General features: G+C 42.7%; 2 protein-coding genes across 2 annotated transcripts in view; both read left to right on the top strand.

Annotated features, from left to right (window-relative positions):
* LOC137992383 (tRNA:m(4)X modification enzyme TRM13 homolog) overlaps positions 1 to 18,721 on the top strand; it is a 282,513-nt gene that overhangs the window by 72,153 nt on the left and 191,639 nt on the right. The gene's annotated exons all lie outside the window — the stretch shown is intronic.
* Positions 1 to 18,721, top strand: part of LOC137992374 (uncharacterized) — a 44,012-nt gene that overhangs the window by 2,704 nt on the left and 22,587 nt on the right. The window contains exons 2-3 of the mRNA XM_068837695.1: positions 5,261 to 5,510; positions 6,560 to 18,643. Of these exons, the coding sequence (XP_068693796.1) occupies positions 5,261 to 5,510; positions 6,560 to 18,643 (12,334 nt within the window). The remainder of the gene's footprint in view (positions 1 to 5,260; positions 5,511 to 6,559; positions 18,644 to 18,721) is intronic.

Raw genomic sequence — 18,721 nt, 5'->3', positions numbered from 1 at the left:
AATAAAGTAGCTGCTATTTCCAAAATGATGGAATTACCTGGTGATAAATAATGTCGTACGCGTCTTGGAGAGTAAATTTTGACTTTGCATAAACAAATTGTCAACCTCAAGAGTTGGGAGATTGTGATCTTGTTTTGACTTCGCTCATTTCATTGTCAAACTTTATAACACTTGACAGAAAAAGAAACTTACAAAAACCCGGTATCTTGCCATCATTTGACACAGATGCTTCACTGTTTGTCGAGTAAACATGCCGCAGTAACTTAATTCCGCTGAATTCCGGCCATGTCACTTTCGATTTTGCGATTTATTTGAACGTAGCAAAAATCTCCCAAAATGTTTGTTGCTGATCGTAACTTTTTGTATTCTATATTCACGGTTCAAAATTAATGTTGTTTTCATGTAAATATTTCATTCTCGATCGACCGTCCCGGAAACTTCCTTCTGCTCTTTCTAAAAACTGTGTATCAATAGTTATTCACTTTTGCATCAATATTTGTTTTGCATAAAGCAAGCTAACAAAATCTGTACCTTTCTGAGTTCGCATTTGTTAGCGTTAATAGTATTTTCGGTCTGATGCTTCTGTTTTATGAGGGGTAGATTGTTATGGTCTCCCATCCTGATACTAACCCCGCCGGATAAGGATAAACTTCAGTGAACTTTAGTATTACAAAGCTGTCAGATGCTCAGAGGCCACGCTTAAACTTGTGGTGAAAAGAAGTTGTGAGGGAACTTGAAAATTATCAACATGTCAGCCCAGAAGCCAATGTTTCTCGCTTCTCTTTTATTTGTTATTCTTCAGAGACTGGAATGCTGTAGTTCAATACCACACAATTCAGTGCCTTCTGATTTTCTGTAACACGTACCACAGGCAACCCAGTGTATGCTTCACGGAAGCATCTCGTGTTGTGTTTCGTGTGATCCAAACTGCTATTCCAGACCAGGGTAGACAGCCCTATTCGCTATTTTCAAATTCCCCATAATACACTTTGTTTGCCCCCCAAATTTTGCAAAAACCATTGTTTTCAAATGCTCTTGGGGACACTGCATATTCCCAAGAGCATTTGAAAACAATGGTTTATGCAAAATTTGGGGGCAAACAAAGTGTATTATGGGGAATTCGAAAATAGAGAATACAAGGCCGCGTAACGTCACGTTATTTTACACGGTTGTTGGTCTCGTACATTTACTGTAGCTTGCAACGGTCGATCTTGTCTTGATTCAACTGATTAAGGAAAACGTTCCATAAAAGTCCAAAGTCCATTTTATTGACAGTCAGATCTGCGTTGTCTTGAGTGATTTGATGGGTTTTGGGACGGTTACTTTCCCCTCCTCACTGACGCATCGCCTCATGCGTTGTAAAAAAGTTTTTTTCCCTGGATATTTGCTCCGGGTAGCAAGTTTGCTATGGAACCTCATATTTTGCCACTACACTATTTGATCAGACTTCGCATTTTGCTTGTGTTTACTTGGGAAGAATCAAATAGGATCGAAATTTTGTTTTGTGTTCAGTTGACAATTATTCTTAAAAGTAATCTAATCGAAAGGTATAAAGGTTATACTACGATGGTACCATTTGACCTCTTGGTAACGTGGGAAAAACAAATTGTTGTTTCTTACCTCTCGAGCAACATGTTCCGGTGTATCCGGCTTTACAGGTACAGCCGGTACTGTGAGGGGTACCGCCGTTCCAACAGTTGCCTCTATTGCACGATTGAGATTCTGACAGGTGGTAGAAGCAGCTTCTTCCGTGTGAGGTTGCACGTGTTATCCTTCTGGTCCGCCACTGTGTACCACTGCTACCACAAGGGTAGGAGCAAGAACTCCAACTTGTCCAGCTGCTGACTCGGCAGTCATAGTACTGAGATGGAGGTGGACGTGGCCGTGAAGGAGGCCGTCGGCGACGTCTTCTCGGCCAGAAAATTGCGTTCTCTGGCAATAGAAGCAACAGCAGCAGTATTGTTCCTTTCAAGGTGACTTTCGACTTCATAATTTCAACATCATCTGAGAACCACTTTCCGTTGTTTTCGACCTCCTGATTCTTCTATAAGAATTTCAACTTCCTTCGTAGCTCCTTTCACTTTCGGTCCAGAAGTTCTTTTACTGCTTGTGCCTTCGACGAAAAAAACACTCTATGGATGCATCTTTATTCAAAAGATGGCATGATAATATTGTTTATGGAAAATGATAAAAGAAACCACCTTTTTTAGTACTTCACCAACGCTTCGCCCATGTGTTACGTTTATCTCTTTAAAAGCACCTCACGTTTTGCTTAAGTTCCGTTGTAGCTGTTTACGCTTTTTAAGCGTGTTATTTTCCTGAAATATGCAAACTAAATAAAAATGAAATATGGATTAAGACATCCATGGATGATGCCAGAAAAAAACCCAACCCTTCCCGTAAGACTCTCCTACGACTGATACGTATACGTTTTGACGCCTTTCTCTTAGTGTGTATTTCTAATACTGGTAAAACACCCTGATGCCTGTAAGATTGAAGCGGCCAGCACCTCATCTAACATCCCTCAGGTGTCGACATTCCTCCGTTTTAGCCCAATGTTCTGTCTTTCTTTGGAGTAGTTTCAGCTGTGTAGAGCAACTGTTCAAAAGATCTGATCGAACAATAGAAACGATTTCATTTTCCTTTCCGTTTGTACAAATATATTCGGATATTAGGCCCTTTCGTTTATTTATTTAACTCGAGGACCACCATTTACTTTCACCTCTTATACGCTGACTCTAAAAAACATCAAAGCCGCAAAATTCTTAAACTCCTAGCCTTTCCCCAGCACTGTCATGTGCTATTAGTTGGTTCGTTCCAGATGATGTTCAAGTTATGGGAATTCCCCGATCTGCAATAACGTCGTCAAATAGCATTGTAGACGGATTTGTTTTTAAAGAACGAAATTAAGGCTCGTTCCTTCAATTCTTATCACAATCACACAGTTATCGACCTGATTGTGTCAATATCGGCTTTCATCCGCTGTGGCTGTAATGTGTCGCAAACACTTTGTTTTCTGCCTCTTAATCCTACTTGCAAACACTTTGTGCGGCAAAAATTTCGAGAACAAACTCCCGCGACTGAAACACACAGCCAAATGTACTTACGACTACCAAGTGTCTGTTCACACAGCAAGAGGCCCTCAGTCCACCACTAGTGATGGCTATCAAGTACATGTTTTGGTAAGATACAACTTTCTCACAACCGACCCCATTAAATGTTGGCTATGCAAGTACTGTTTAATTTTAGGTATCATGTGCAAATGCGTGAGAAAAGTGAAGAAAGATCGATAAGAATAGTAAGAATAGTTTTCTAATGCTAAATGGATAAAGGGGTTAAGTTTCTAAAAAATGTGGTTCCACGTCGGTGGGGAAGCGAAATACAAAAATGGGCTTATAAACTGAATCATGATATCGTAAACTGACCACCGTCAAGAAATCCCATGAATAATAAAATATGGTAACCTCGAAATATTTTGGTTACGTCGCCGTACGTTCAACCATACGCGAAATTTCGCACTGCTGGAACCAGCGTTTCCTGGCGGGAAGTTGCATGTACGGAAACCCGCCTTCTTTTTTGGCGGGAAGTTGCATGGCCAACACAATGCATTTGACACTGCGTTTTAGTAAAACAAACAACAATTTTGAAGACAAACAAAAAGCAAGCTAAGTATCTTTTTTTTGTGGTACAATGAAGAAAGAAAAGAAAGAGAGAGAGAGAAAACCAGTAAGCAGACGAGTAAGCGGTTTTAAACGTGAAGAGAACAACTGAGAGCTAGAAAAAACAGTCGAAATATCAGGGACAAACAACGCAAGATAGAGCAAGAAAGATCCCGAATAAAGAGACGAAATTATATGGGAGATCAGAGGAAGAAAAAGGAAGCACGAGCACGATAAAATAGACTGAATAATGGTGCCTAAAAACGGCGAAAAAAGCACGGGTGAATAGACTAACTTATAGTAATGAGCAGGCTGGACTGGTCGTATGGTAAGTACTAGACTAGTTGTAAAAATATCTGAAAATAAAATCATAAACAAATAATAACTGAGGAGCTCCACTTTTAGGCTTGCCTTAATATTAAGATTATTCTAAGAGAAAGAAACGAGAAAGGCTATTTTTCTAAGGTTGTTGACACTAACAAACCCATGGTCCTTACAAACTATAAAGTATAGATTAATGGCTAACATACAATAAAAATATGAAGATAAAATATACCTCTAACAGAACAAAGATTAAATTAAGAACGAAGAAATGGTTCTTTACTAATGTCAAGGGAATTACTCCATCTGTGTTTCTGGTCAGATGGCCGAAAAACGCACTCACAACTCACTTTATAGTTTGTCTGCGTGCTTTACAAAGGGTTGAAAAGCCTAGATACCGGTATCTTCTTTCCGAAGAATCTTCTCACGAGAGCTTCCTTTGTTTCCTTAATCCTTGTTTTCACCAGCGACTCGAGTGCAAGCACCAGCGCAAGCGAAAATATCTTATGCTAAGTGAAAAAAAAAAACGTCGACATAAGCATAAACACAACCAAATGCCCAGACAGACACGGGGAATCTGCAACGAGTGCTTTAATTGACCAGACACGGCCAGACGTAGTAAATTACCTTGTGCGTTTTCACACGGTATAAGGCGAACGTAAGTGACAAGCGCAAGCACAAGGAAAGGAAAACATTTGATCCTTGCCCTTGTGTTTATGCTTGCTTCGAGGCCGTTTTCACTGTGAAATGAGATCTGTTAGGCTTGCGATGTACTTGCGTTCCTAGACCAAGGTTTCACGCGCGTCGGGTAAATTCTCCCAGCGAAAATGCATCTCTCGAACGTCACGCACCGTAAACCACTCCCTAAGCCCTACCGTCAAAGAAAGTGTGTCTTAAGCTTGCGTAGTGATTAACCGTCGACCTCACCATTGGTAAAAACTGTAATTGCGTCCTTTGCAGCGAAACCTCACAGAAAGACACGAAAGCGATTGTGTGACTTGCCAAGCCTGCTCTAGCGTTACAGCTACAGTCGTCGTCCCCAGTCTTCTTAAAGGCTTCCGCCCGCGTGCGGGCAGTGGAAATGAACGCAAGACAGAACGGAAAGGCTTGTGTTTCCTCCTTCTCATAATTTACATTTTAAGACCTTGAATATTGATGCGGACAGGGTTCGAACCGGTGAACTTCTCCCGATGCGCAATCAACTGACCAATTTGGTCGGTGGTATTTAATGGTGATGAGTCAAAAGCACTAAATGTGGATTTAATTGAATCCTTTGGTAGGTTGACGTCACTCCTATGTTACATGACCGTAGTGGAAAACAGCTTAAGCATCTGATGAAGCTTGACGTCAGAGAACCTCGTCTGAGACGCGTTCAACATGGCCGAGTTCGTTCCAATCATCCCGTCAATGAAGAATTTGAAGAGCAGTTGTCAAAGCCTTTTTACTTCCGACAGGGGGAGCATGGAAGCATCACAGAGGTCCTTTTTCCCAAGGATTTTGAGTCACCGGAAATTGCAGCATTCAAAAAGGGTAAGCGTGACATTTGACATCTTGAATTGAGCCCAGGTTTTCGCTAACGGTTTTAAAATACCTTGGGATGGTTTTGAATTTTCTGACTCGTGAATTACCTATTTTGTTTCCTGTGAAATGTGGAAATTATTTTTTTCCCTCATGGTTTCGGCAAAGGACGTTTTTTCATGAACAATTAACCGTCAGGAACCCATGACATACGTTCCTGACCGTTTAATGATAATAGTTTAGTTAATTCACCTTGAACGAACTGTGGTTTGGGTTTCTATCTTTTGTAATTATACCGACAAAATCTTGCTTGATGAGCATAACTTCTGTCACACGTAAAATTGCCCATTTAGTTCATTGTCAATGAAATTTAGTTCCTGAGAAATGGATATTTAACATAACGTTTGGTTGCTAAATCACGCTTATAATCTCCCTATCGAGTGTTGATGGTTCGCTACTCTGTACCGTGAGGTTTTTCTCCGGGTTTTCCCAGTTTTCCCCTTTCTTCCAAAAACCAACATTTGATATGATTTCCGTTAATTTGTAGATTTCAGTTTACAGTGTCCGCAATTAGCGCTCCAGGTCCTCCAGCGCTGGAACATAAGACATTTCTGAAATAAAGTTCCTTTCCTTTCCGAGTCAAACGGACTGTGTTGTAAAACAAGGTTCTCAAAACTGGCCTGTCGAGCGACCCATATGAGAGAAGCAATAATAGTTTTCATGGGTTCCCATTGAGCAACCAGGTCTTGATCGAAAAGTCAGAGACAAAATCCACGAAACTAGGTGGTGGTAGATGGAAGCAATGATCAGCTACATTTTTTGCTTGAAAATGTGTTCGTTATTCATAGTTGTTACCCCTGCGTGGACTACCGTGAAAGGACGTGGGCTCAATTCTTTTGCGTTGAAACGTCTATTCAGTTAATCACATCGTCTTTAGTACCAAATCTATGCATGGGAACAGGTAAAAGCTTTTAGCTACTTCCACAGTGGGTTTTTGGTACATTTCAGACTGACAAGGATTTTGATTCATGCTATTTAATTTGTTTCTCATTTGAAACCAGGAATAGCAGGGTCATTCCAGCTGAACTTGAAAGAAGCTCATAAATCCAAGACATTTAAGGTACAAGAACACGATGATTCTGGCATCTTTCGAGCAAACTACCATGTCCTATGTCCCAATGATACCCATGCTTACATTCGCCGTACCTGGACAAACCACGACTACACAAAGTTTGCTGATGGCACACCAGCAAAAGGGAAGCACAAAGTGCAATCGAAGCACAGCACCTACGTTCATTTAGAGGATGGCAAAGTGAAGCAAGTCCAGCGATCTACAAAAGCTTCTTTCAGGCCGGCCAATGGTCATCCTAGAGCAGACAATTTTCAAGGATTTCGAGGTCAAGAACAAGATATTGAGATGTCCACAAGTGGCTATAGCAAGTTAACATTGCGATCTTGTTTGAAGCCTAAACACGGACGAACTAAGCGCTCAATCATTGAGGAAGAGAATCTAACCACTTTGCAATCACTCAGTAGTGATAGTTTATTGTTCACGGAAACTGACAAGATACAGTGGTCCAAGATGGGTGGGGAGAAAAAAGAGAGAGTGAGGCCTCTGTATGTCGTGCTGCGATGTTTTACTGACAAGGGCATGAAAGAACGTGACATTGGTGATTGCTCTAATGAGTTGCACCGTATAGTTAAAGATGACGAGGGTACCTTTCGCACGATCGTGAGACTCGTTCAGGATCGCAGTCATCAAAACCTGACCTCGTGGGCAGTATATATAGCTGCACTTGCGGGACATGGCAAGTACGAAGCGCAGAATGCCTTAGCACAAGCGGTGACAGACGAATATCCGAGATCTCTTAGCGTGGAAGAGTATGAAGCCCTGTTGATTGGAATTTTCTACTTACCGGAAGGTCCTCTCCACGTGAGGCTTTTTGATGCACTGTCCCAGCTGATGACCAAAGAGGAAAAAGGAGATGAAGTAACAGCTACTGCAATGCTGGTGTTAAGTGGTCTGACTGCGAGAGCGAAAAGTGCGGGATACAATGAATCGCTTTGCATTTCTGTCGCTCAGATGGTGCACAATAGATATCACAATAAATCAAGTCTTTACCATCCTGAAAGTGAAGCACACCAGACACAGTTGCGAGACCACATCTGGGCGTTCGGAAATCTTGGGCATCTTTCTGGACTTCCTCTTGTCTTGGAACATATTAACCACGATAACTCTGGTATCCGATCAGCGGTGATTACAGCCATGAGAAAGCTCCCAGCAGAGCTGACCAATGAGCACTTGATGCGCGCGTTACACGCTGACGATCATAATGATGTGAAAGCTGCAGTTGTCAATATTTTCGTGGAGCGACACCAGCATCTCAGTGATTCAGTGGTTCAAGTTTTGGAACATGCCATAGCGGCCTCCTCTGAGAATGGAACCTTGGATTCGTCGATAAACGAGTTCTTGGAGAACCATGGTGACCACCCCAAGGCAATCTATCTTCGAAAAAAACGTGGCATCATCCATCGCCAAAAACGTGCACTTTTCCCATTTCTCCGTCCCAGAGAGTTCTCTCTTGGTCGTACAAAGCGGTGGGGGAAGACATTCGGTGGAAAGTGGCTTGGAGCAGAATCAATCATACAGTTCTTGAACCAAGTTAGCCTGAGGATCGGCATCTTTGGTGGGAAATTTGAGGTGAAGCTGGACAACTTCGCTAATATTCGAGCTCATATTCTCAAGTTCGATTTCAATGTTGTTAGAGGTAAAGCTGCTTTTAGGGCATCGGCTAGTTTTAAGAACGATTTTCCCAAGGATCTAATTCACGCGATTGCTGACGCTGGAAACGATTTGCTGAGGCAGTTTGACAGCATCACAAGCATAATTGCCGAACAAATTAATCAATTTAAAGATAAACTTGCTGGGTATCTACCGTTGTACATTGACAAATTCAAAGACTTTGTCAACAAACTGGTTGAGTTTGTTCAGAACCTGGTCCAGCCCCTCCGACCAATAAACCTTATGAGTAAGATTATTCAGCTGGCCAAAGACGTGTTAAGCCGAGTCAAGGATTGGAAATGGCTTATCAACAAAATACATAAAATTCAACTAACTCTAGGAAGACTGACCGGTGTGGATGACATCTTTAGGCAAGTCATTGGAGCACTGGACAAAATTCTCAATGTTGTTGGAAACATAACCAAGTACTTGCCCAACAATCTTCCTGGGGGTTTCAATATAAAGAATCTGTTAGACAGTCTTCGCTCGGCGTCCACAGATCTTTACCTGGATAAAGTCAGAGAGTACTTCAATTCCTTGGGTGTGTCCATACCTGGCGGATTCCTTCAGCAGTTTCCATTCAAATTTTCCATCCGCTTTTCGTTATCACTGCAGTCTTTTCAGAAAGTAAGTCTGAATTTGCTGCGATTTGCAAATCGTTTCTTGGACATCTCCTCGCTGTTGGATTTTCTTGAAGGGATCCGATTTCCCAGAATGCAACTGGAAGATATGAACTCCCGTTTTCCACCTTACCAAGGAAACCGTTTTAACTTCGGTCTTCGTTTTGATTGGAGAATAAACTTGCAGTTCAACTTAAATCTTAGGTCGCCCAACTTCCAGAATTTCATGGCTATTTTCAAAAAGCTGAGTGATTTTCTTAAACAGTTTAGCCTACCAGATTTCAACCTTGAGAGGTTCTTTCAAGAAATATTGCCTGGTAATAACTTCGATCTAAGAGAATTGTTCAAAGGACTCCTGGAAGGTAGTAGTAGTAGTAGTAGTAACGCGAATTCTACCAATCCTTCAGAAATCTTGCAAGACGTCTTAAACGGTCTTACTGATCTGCTTGACTTTCAATTTACTAACGTTTCAGCCATCAGTGATATTACTGATTTCTTCCACGAACTTCGGCCTGCAGTAGAGCAGTTTGCTAGCCACAGCGTACAAAGGATTTGTAGTGTGTACGAGCTGGCTTTAACCTCCTCACAAGAATTTAAAGAATTTGGAAATAACGTGGAAATAGAGGGGATTGAGGCACTCAAAATTGTTGAGAATTCAACACAAAATGTACTGACAGAACTAGTCAACTTCACAATTCTTGTAGACAACTTAATAGCTGAAGTTGATCATAATTTCAGCTTGGCAGCAAAGGGATTCATAGCTGATTCTCTACAAGACCTTAGTGGGAAACTTAAAGATATACAGGACATGGCAGACGATGTCGTGGACTTTGCTAATGGAACAGCGTCAAAGGTCACTGGAGCGTGTACAAAAACAGCGAATTTCTCTGCGGGCGTAATCGATAAGGTTCAGGACAGCGCTCGTGAAGCCATCATTGAGCTGGCATCCTTCATTGGACCTGTGGCGAAAAACATAAAAACGGTTGGAGCTCAAATGAAGTCAGCTGTCACCAAAGTTGAAACATGGTACAAGGACAATCTAGCAGCTCGTGTAGGGAAGATATCTCGTGTGGCTCAAATCATTTCTGACTTTTTGTCAATTTTAAAGACCAAAAAAGGAAAGGGGTTCCTTAAAACCGTTCGAGAGATTGCTACTCGCATCAATGAAGTCCTTAAGCATCTGAAAAATCTTCCAGATTACGCCAACAAGGCGAGGAAGTTTGCTGATGATTTTATTAATTTTTCTGACAGCGCTCAAGATTACAAAAGTGAGATTCAGAAGCTTGATTTGAGGCAGCATTTGGGAGTTGACTTTGATCAACGTATACAAGATGTTTGCAATGAGTTTAAAACGATTGCCTCTGAAACACTGGGGAAAATTGGAAGTTATAACATTGTTGAAGAGGTAAACACCTTTTTCAGTACTGAAGCAGATAAATTTGTAAACAAAGCCCTCTCAAAGTTTCGACGAATCAAAGAGCCGATCACAGAGATACAAGGAGAACTAAGAAGCATCCAATCCATTGTGCGTGAGGTGATTGCAGTTTTAACTGATCTTAAGCCTTTTACAAACAATTTCTCGCCTATATTAGAAACGGCTGGAAAGCTGCCTGATTGCGGTCGAATGAAGGAAATATTCCTTGAAAGTACCAAGCCTTGCATACAAAGAGCACGTTTAGTCGGTAAATACACTATTAATCAGTACACGGACCTCAAGAAGCAAGTCAAACTTCTTTATGATATGGTACCTGAAACCTGGAAAAGTTTTAAGATACAAAAGTGTCTCAAGGGTGGAACCTGTATTTCTAAAGTTTTCATAGATCAAGCAAAGGCTGTAAAAGACAAAGTTGATTTCCTCATGCGTACTTTTCAAGAAGCGAGTGGATATACGGGCATGCTTAAAACATGTGAGGATGGAGTGAGCAATATTACAGCTGTCATTGACACTGTGAAACTACTCATTGAACAAGCTCGAAACTTTTCCCTCAAAGATGATGTCAAAAAGGTAAAGGCAGCTTTCCAAAAGATCACCGGCCGCAGGCTTGACGAAAACGAAGAAGGTGCAGGAAGCGGTATTCAAAAGAGGTCAATAAAGGATGGCAAAGAGCGCATAGAGAGAATAGTTGATTATATCCGACAAGCCAAAGAAATCAAAGAGAAAATGGAAGATTTGCTTGAGAATACTTTCAAGGCCATGAAAAATGTTTACGATGACACCGTTCTTGAACATATTCGTACTCTTAGGGATGTGAGGGCCAAGCTTCAATTGTCTTATGAATTTTGGCAAAAAACAAAGAACATCAACCACGCCTTACAGGCCTTAGACACCATAACCCAGACTGCTTCACGGTATGCTGATCGGCTGAAGGACGTGACCAAATCATTTGCTCATCCAATTGTCGATCTCCTTGCCGAGACTGGAGAGCTCAGTAATGTTGTGGAACCGTACCTTAACAAATATGTTTTCAAGTTCACCGACATTGTTACTAAAGTTAACGGATTCTTGGATAAAATTACTGACTTTCTAAATAAGCTTCAGCTTCGCCAGCGTGGCCTTGACCTTACGGAATACAAGCCTTGGCATGAGATACCTTACTGCTCTGAAGAAGTCTGTCTGAGATCGATTAGACGATCATCATCCCTTTATTTGGATACCATCTTCACTTGGAAGTTCCCACATCTCGATGATCTGTCGTCCATGACAAAGAGCGGACGCTGGCTAACACCAGGCCTCTTTGACGATTATAAAGTAGAGGGGATATCTAAGCTTTCTGGTAACCAAGTGATTCTTGGCATGCACGGGGTTTCAAGCAACAGAGGCAAAGCATCACTGCTGGTAGTCACTAATCTCGCTTCAGGTGTCAAGAAGATAATTCAGCTTGGAAGCCAAAGTGCTCCATTTTCAGTGAAGATTGGAGGTGTCGCTGTTGCTCGGGATTATGTTTGGATCAGTGACAGTGAATCAAAGAATATCCATTCCGTGAGAAAATCTAGCATAACAAGTACTTTCTCAACACAGGCACCCTCATGGGTCGGAATTTCAAAGACCGTGTCTGTGGAAGGTAAAGCAACTTCCGTTTCATACGACGATCCAAGCAATGTTTTGTGGGTAACAAACGGGGAAGGTGAAAGGGCTTACGGTTATAAACTCTCTGTAAATGGGGATCTAGCGTCGATTGGTCTTTCACCCGATAGAGTGATTCGTATTGGAAAGAATGCTCAAGGCATGGCGATTGTGAGACAGTTTGGTGGTGAATTCGCCTGCATATCAAAGTGCGCAATGATTGCTGGCTTTCAATGTAAGCTTGAGTTTCATGCCTTGACCAGTGACGAAACAGGAGAAAACACGTTAGAGAGAGTAGTCCGAACTCCTTCTGGCTTGGAGTCTGTTAACAGTGTGGACAGTGAAGTCATAGCAGTTGCCTTCTCCAGTGGAACTTATTCCGAGAAAGAGAACATAGAACTCATGGGTGGTGACTTTGAAGACAGGTACTTTTATCTAAGGTTGCCGATTCTGAACACCACATTTGGAATCTACGAAAACTGCCTTTTCTTCGAAGTGATGAATGATTACGTCCTGCGCCCACGAAGACTGTTTCCATTTGGAGATATGTTATGTGGCCATAACCGCAAACGAAGTATTTATCAGTTACTCTTAGAATCTGATGTTTACTCTGATCAACTTGAAAGAGAGCATAGAAAGAACCGCATGCGTCGGGTGATTACAGACCCAGGATCCTGCATGACATTGTTTCGAGGGAATTTATTGCGAGGATATCAGCGATTTATGCCAGAATATTCTCAAATCGTAATAGTATTTGGTATACCAGTGAGGCTTTTTGCAGGGGCTGGTGGGTATTATGTTGTGGATTACCATGGGCAAGTTTGTATGCGTGACAAGACTTTCAGACTCGGCCTTATCCCAGGTGCATGGGTCTCTGTTTATGCAGGCGCGTCTCTGTCTCTATTTATCGTTGAAGCTGGAATTACTATCGAGGCAAGAATCCTGGAAACATATTTTGTACCAGATCTGCAAATTAAGATAGACAAGTGGCCATTGAGGGCTTGCATCGAGTTGAAACTTCGAATGACTCCGCTTCGTATTCGGGTTTGGCTGTGGTATCGATTCCGATTATGTATTCGAATCAGGTGCAAGTTATTTGGATGCAGTATAAGGATCACATGGTGCTCAAAGAAGACGCTGGCAGAGTGGTGGTGGTCAGCCAGAACAATCGATAGGACACTGTTTACGAACTGCAAAGAGGATGTAGATGAGACACCTCCCATTGCTAAAGGATCGTGCTCGGCAAGACAAGTTTCAGATACAAAGTATTTTATCCAGTGGCATGGATTTCATGAAGATACAAAAATCAACAGCTATCATGTGAGAATTGGCTCTATTCAAGGTTCTGGTGATGACTTTTCTGCTTGGATTGATCCATCCTTGAGCCTGGTAGTCCAAGATCTTCCAATCATGCACGGTAGGGATGTCTATATCAGCGTGATGGCGACAAATGACCGTGGAATGGACAGCCCTACGGTTAATTGTATGCTTGTTGCTAGACGGAAAGGCCCCCAGATACGCTATGCCTATGATGGTGTTATTGAAACCGAAGATACCGATTATCAGTGGGATACATTAGCCGTTGGTATGAACTTTCAACTTAGGAGCAATATCGAAGAGGTTGTTGCCGCAAAATGGGGCGTGTCTTCGAACACCTCATGTACCTTTGACGAAATTGAAGCAGACATTGTCCCAATGACTCCAATTGGAGATTCAACATCAATTCAGGTTTCTGGTCTGGATTTGAAACATGGTCACAAGTATTTCACGCGCCTGTTCCTATTGGACGCAATTGGGTTCAAAGCGGTGATGTGCAGTGATGGCATCTTGATTGATACAACACCGCCCATTCCGGGCAATTTTCAAGATGGCGCTGGGAAACAAGATGCACACTATCTTCCTTCCATACGGCGTGTTCGTGGAAAGTTTAAACACTTTACAGATCCAGAGAGTCCAATTATAAAATACGAATGGAAGGTTGTGAATGTATCTGGGCCTGATGTCACACCTTTTGTGGAAATACCCATCACCCAACAGACGCCTCTAATGGATGGACTTTCTCTTGAAGCAGGAACCTTGTACAGGCTTGTACTTCGTGGAACTAATGCAGCTGGGCTTCAGGCAGTAGTTATGACAAATGGGTTCATTCCAGATAATACACCTCCTACCTGTGAAGGAAAAGTTCTTGATGTTCTGGATAAAACAGATCTCTCTGACGTAGACTTTGTTAGAGATTTAAACAATATTCAGGCGAAATGGAAATGTTGGGACCGAGAAAGTAACATTCGTGAACAACTTGTGGGGGTTGGAACGTATCCCAGCGGAGACGATGTCATGACGTTTAAATCCATTAAATTTCTAACACATAACGTAACACAGGATGGAATGGTCTTCCTTAGTTTCACGGGCATACAGATTCTACCCAAAGTAAGATACCATGTGACGGTGAAGGTCATAAATGGAGCTAACTTGAAGAGAACTATCGCCTCTGATGGCATTCTGGTCGACACAACCCCACCCACGGTTGCTGTTCAATACATTAAGGATGGCGTACAAGGAAGAGACAAGAATTACACCAGTGAAAGGTTCACTTTTAGCGCTCACTGGGAGCAAGCCTTTTCTGATAAGGAGAGCGGTCTGGTCGAGTATCGTGTTGCTCTTAGCACCAGACCTGGGCTAACGGACATTAGAGAGTTCCAATCGGTTGGTTCACAAACCAGCGTGACTCTATCAGGGCTGTTTCTTAGCAGTGGTCAACGTTACTTTGTGTCAGTTATGGGCTGCAATGGCGTTGGAATGTGCACAAATGGAAGTAGCAATGGTGCCATTGTGGATTTTGTTCCTCCACACGCTGGAAAAATCGTCACTGGATTGACTGGTTCCCCTGTCTTGTACCAGTGGATAACTAAAGCGGTATGGGCCCGATGGAATTGGTGTTCTGTGGATGAGAGAGGTGCCCCTGGAATTCTTAATAAAAGCCAGTGTAGCAACGATAGTTTCTACGATGTTCATAGTGGTGTGGCAAATTTTGGTATCTCGGTGTCATCTTTAATGACTGATGATCTCGTTGCGCCATTTAAAATGGCCGGGAAAGTTCGATCTTCAGGACGCAACATTGACTTGAATGATGGGGTATATTCAGTGGTCATTGAAGCGAAAGACAGGGCAGGAGTTGGTAGTCGCGGTTCATCAAATACATTCATTGTGGATAGCAGTCCTCCCTCCGTTACCTACATTCAACATGGCCATTTTGGAAAGGCACAAGAATATTCCAACGCTAAATTTAGAACTTTCAAGTCATATTTTGAAATTGAAGATGATCTTTCGAAGATCGCATCTTACAAAGTTGGTGTAGGAAGTTACGCTGGTGCCGACGACGTTTTGAAATTTCAAACTATTTCGTTAAGTCAATCAGTGGCTTCGTTGCGAGCCAACTGGACAGCATCCAATTCGACGCTCTTGGAAAACAATCGACGTTATTACATAACCGTTTGGGCGATCAACAAGGCAGGTCTTTTCAGCATCAAATCTTCTGCACCCCTTCTTTCCGACTCAGAGGCTCCAAAGGACGGAATAGTTTTGGATGGTTGGGGCTCGACAGATGCTAAACACCAAAGTTATTCTTCTCTGTATCGTGCTCATTGGTTTGGTTTTCGTGATTTTTCTGGAATCAAAACTGTTTACCTTGGTTTATCCAGTAAGCCGAAGTCAGCTGACTGTGATGCCAAAAAGGAAGAAATCGTCTCATCTAACGCGGACTATCACGTCTTATTCGGGTTAAACTTGACTTCTGGACACAAATATTACGCCTGTCTTAAGGTGGTTGACAGAGCGGGAAATGTTGCACTCATACAATCCAGTGGGGTCGTGGTGGATTCAACTCCCCCAAATTCAGGTTCCGTAACTGATGGACGACCAGGAGAGGGTCTTGAAGTACAGATCGAAAGTTCTGTTCTTCGTGCTTCTTGGGTCAACTTCACAGAACATGAAACGAAAATTGCTACCTATCGACTGGCATTTGGAACGTCCCCCGGTGGAGAAGACGCTCAGGACTTTACAGAGGTTGGCCTCGTAAACACGGCTGCAAGCTCAAAGCTTAAAGTATCCGAACTGACCAGTGGCCAACGTTATTATGCAACTGTGATTGCTTATAATGTGTTGGGCATGCCGAGTGCTATGGTTTCCTCTGATGGTGTCATAGTGGATTTTTCTCCTCCCATGTTTCTGAAGCCGGTGCAAGATGGCGCTGATCCTGATAATGATCTCAAATTTACTTCCAGTGGATATCTGTCAGCATCTTGGATCTGTACCGATCCAGAGACTTCTCTTTATTCAGTTGAAGTTGCCTTTGGCCTGCAGCCTGGGGAATCTGATATTATGAATTTTACGACAGTGCCGGTTGGCAGCAATTCCCTCACAACAAGCAGTCATCTTCGGCTGGGTTTTCGCTACTTTGCGACGGTCAAATGCACCAACAAGGTTGGACTGAAATCTGTCACATTCTCAGATGGTGTTGTGTTTGACACTACGCCACCTAATGCATTGCATGTTCAACATGGCGGCTACCAAAGCTCGACTAGAAACGTGACAGTCAGTTTTAAATTCGTTGACATAGAAAGCTCAATGAAAGAGTATAGAGTAAGACTTTGGACTAGAAATGGATCCACTTCCTCAGCTGATATTTACGGATCATTTTCTTTCAACGGCAGTGTCACCACCGCGACATTACAGTCAACGAAAGACCTAAATAGCAGTGAAACTTACTTTGTAAATATTACAGGTGTAAACGGAGTCGCTTTGGAGACAACGATACAATCCGCTGGTTTTATGGTTGATTTTACCCCACCAATATGTTCGTACGTTTGGGATGGAACAGGGAGCTATCTAAATGATGCTCAACACGCTCCAAGCTCCAGTAAACGAATCGTTTCCTGGATTTGTTTTGATCTCGAATCTCCTATAGTTAGGTTTCGTTTTTCAGTTAAAAATGCGAACACAAAGGAGGAAATTATTCCTTTTTATTCTTTGAAAACACAATTGAATTCTTCTGGATCGGCAATCATAACAGGAGGAGGCCGGCAAACGATAACATACGAGGAAGGTCAGAAGTATACGGTTGGTGTTGAGGTGCTCAACGCTGTTGGTCTCAAGACAATAAACTGGACAAATGGTGTGCTTATTGATAGCACTCCACCCGTAGTAAACAACCTGAAGCTAATGTTTGACCCTAAAAACGATTCGTTAAAAGCTGAATGGACAGTTAGTGATGACGAGAGTGGCGTATCGTCGGTAGTGTGGGGACTAGGAACTCTGCCTGACAAGAACGACATCAAGAGCTTCACTTCGGTTCCACTCTTGAAAACTAGCTTATGGATCACTGATGTTTCCTTGCTACCCGGAAGAACCTATTTCTTTAGGCTGCTGGCAATTAATAACGCCGGTTTGCCGAGCACAACGTCTTCAAATGGTGTTGTCATTGATCGTACAGCGCCGAACCCTGGGGTCGTCTCTGCCCAATATGTTTTCCCACCGAATTACGACAGAACGAAAAATGAGGTCCCAGGGTCAATGTTAGTGGTCACATGGACAGGCTTTACAGACTCCGAGAGTGGTGTTAAGAATACTAGTTGGGCCGTAGGAGCTGATCCTCAAGTTATGAAGGAAAATGCAGGAAACTTGTACAACGAGGTGGCCGCTAGTGATTCAGTAGGTGGCGCACTTATAGAAAATCAAACTCTCATTGGAAACAAGACTTACTTTGTTTGTGTACGAGTTACAAATGGCGCTGGTCTTTACAGAACAAACTGTTCACCTGGACTAGTCGTCGTATTAGGAAAATTCATCGCTGGTGTGGTTAGCGATGGCCCAGTAACATCTGCGATAGACATCGACTTTCAACTTGATGACAAAGCAATTTGGGCCCATTGGCATGGCTTTAAAGACCCTGTGTACGATATCTCACGCTACGATTGGTGCATCAGGGATCAACCACCCAATCCATCTGGACCAGACTTGTGTAAATGGCCTTACACCGAGGTAAACCATTTACGATTAGCAGCCAATCGATTTCATAACCTAACACTTGAGCATGGCAGAAAATATTACGTCACTATTAGAGCTGAGAACAGTCAAGGCGAACATGCTATTTCCTCCTCCGACGGTGTCGTAGTCGACCGCACTCCTCCCGTCGGCAAATCAATCCAAATTGCCCCGGGAACTGGCAAGGGAACGTTGTACGTAAGTTCCCAGTCCGCCCCCGTGGTCACGTGGTCCGTAGACGACCCTGAAAGTGGCATGAGTCATTTCGTCATTGGTGTTGGAAGTTTTCCCTTTCAAGACGATCTACTCGTTTTCCAAGAAATTGACAGCCTTAGCCGTTCGCTAGATTTGGACCAAGTGAATTTTACTCTCCGAGAAGGACTTACTTTTTTTGTGACTGTGATTGGTGTGAACATGCTTGGTCTGAAGACCACTTTAACGTCGCGGCAAGTGGTGGTGGACTGGACGCCACCAATTTCTGGTGACGTGGTCGATGGGAACAGTACTTCCCTATTTAGTGGAGACTTCATTGATGCCGATTATCAAAGCGACCGTGGCGTCTTAACAGCTCACTGGACGGGATTTCAAGATTTGGAAAGCAGTGTGGTGGAATATAACTGGTGTATTGGTACAGCACAAGGTAATTGATTTGTTGTTTAATTGTTGGCTTTTTGTTCGCCAAGAGGAACAAAAAAGGCACGATTTTCCGAACAATTTG

The sequence above is a fragment of the Montipora foliosa genome, chromosome 2 (assembly GCF_036669935.1).
Source record: "Montipora foliosa isolate CH-2021 chromosome 2, ASM3666993v2, whole genome shotgun sequence".
Taxonomy (NCBI): Eukaryota; Metazoa; Cnidaria; class Anthozoa; order Scleractinia; family Acroporidae; genus Montipora; species Montipora foliosa.
Note: the sequence above shows the minus strand (reverse complement) of the source record. Positions and strands in the feature narration are given on the sequence as shown.